The following is a 1,212-nucleotide window of genomic DNA, read 5'->3' as shown; positions in this document are numbered from 1 at the left end:
GAGATGCTCAGCGGCCCTTCATTGGAGGTGACCACTTCGGGATCCTTCTCGTTGGAGGTCACCCCCCCAGCGTCTTCCTCGTCGGAGGTCATCTAAAAACAAGCCGAAAACGGGAGATGTGGATCTCGTTGCTGGAGGAGGCTGAAACATCAGATTCACTGCCGGGATGTGAGACGGAGGATGCTCACACTGGAATGGCAACGCGCATCGTCCGTGATAACCGAAATCCCTCTAATTTCTGGCGTTACGACCTGCCTCCCCGATTGTTTCGCTGTTAATTGAGCGACCACCCAGCCCAGGACGAGCCCGTTGGGAATCAGTTTGACTCACGTGATGGAGGGGCGGACTGCAGCCGACGTCCTCGGGATCTGCGGGGAGAAGGGAGATCCTGTCCCCCCCTGCCTGGACCAGCCCCGCTGCGCCTGCTCTCCCTCCGGCATCTCGCGCCACGGGGGAGAGACGTGGGGCTGGGAACACCCCCGGGCTGGGCTGCGTCTCTGGGTTCCCCACTTCCCGGCAGTGAAAAACCCCGGTAAAATCCCAAAAGGGCTTCCCAAATCTTTCCTAAAAGGACAGGCTGAGAGGAGAGAGCAGCACAGGGCGCTGAGCCTGCCTGGATGATCCCAACGGATGCTGCGCATCCCTGGGGGGTGTCAGGTCCACACCCCTGCTTGCCACAAGCTGGAAATAAGTATTTGGGATTGCCAAAAACACTTGGAGATGGTTAAGGAGGAAAATTGATGCTGATCTCAGCATTACACCGATCATCTGCTGTGCCCCGGCTCGTGCCACTCACACTCCACGAGGAAGAAGAAGCAGATGATGCCCACGGCGGCGATGATGACGCCGGGCACGACGAAGGACAGGCCCCAGGCGGAGGAAACCCAGACGCCGGCGATGAGCGACCCCAAGATGTTGCCGACGGAGGTGTGCGAGTTCCAGATGCCCATGATCAAACCTCTCCTGGCGGAGACAGAGCCGGGGTCGGTATCGCCGACAGGGATGGGGACGAGGAGGGAAACGCCGGAAAAACACTCACTTTCCTTTCCCGAACCAGTTCCCGATGCACGCCACGACGGAGGGCCAGCCGGTCGTCTGCACCAGCCCGTTGCAGACCTGGCAAGGGAGAGGCAGCGTCGGCACCCGGTGAGCGCCGATTTGATCCACGGAACGCAGCCCCTGCGCCGTTTTGGGTCGCCCAGCTCAAAACCA

General features: G+C 60.4%; 1 protein-coding gene across 1 annotated transcript in view; it reads right to left on the bottom strand.

The window, feature by feature from the left end:
- Window positions 1-1,212, bottom strand: part of LOC104282641 — a gene marked incomplete at its 5' end in the record, with an annotated part of 25,636 nt that overhangs the window by 5,072 nt on the left and 19,352 nt on the right. Inside the window, 4 exons of the mRNA XM_009880755.1 lie at window positions 8-77; window positions 331-368; window positions 797-963; window positions 1,040-1,116. Of these exons, the coding sequence (XP_009879057.1) occupies window positions 8-77; window positions 331-368; window positions 797-963; window positions 1,040-1,116 (352 nt within the window). The remainder of the gene's footprint in view (window positions 1-7; window positions 78-330; window positions 369-796; window positions 964-1,039; window positions 1,117-1,212) is intronic.

The sequence above is a fragment of the Charadrius vociferus genome, unplaced genomic scaffold (genome assembly GCF_000708025.1).
Source record: "Charadrius vociferus isolate BGI_N301 unplaced genomic scaffold, ASM70802v2 scaffold943, whole genome shotgun sequence".
In the NCBI taxonomy this organism is placed as follows: Eukaryota; Metazoa; Chordata; class Aves; order Charadriiformes; family Charadriidae; genus Charadrius; species Charadrius vociferus.
Note: the sequence above shows the minus strand (reverse complement) of the source record. Positions and strands in the feature narration are given on the sequence as shown.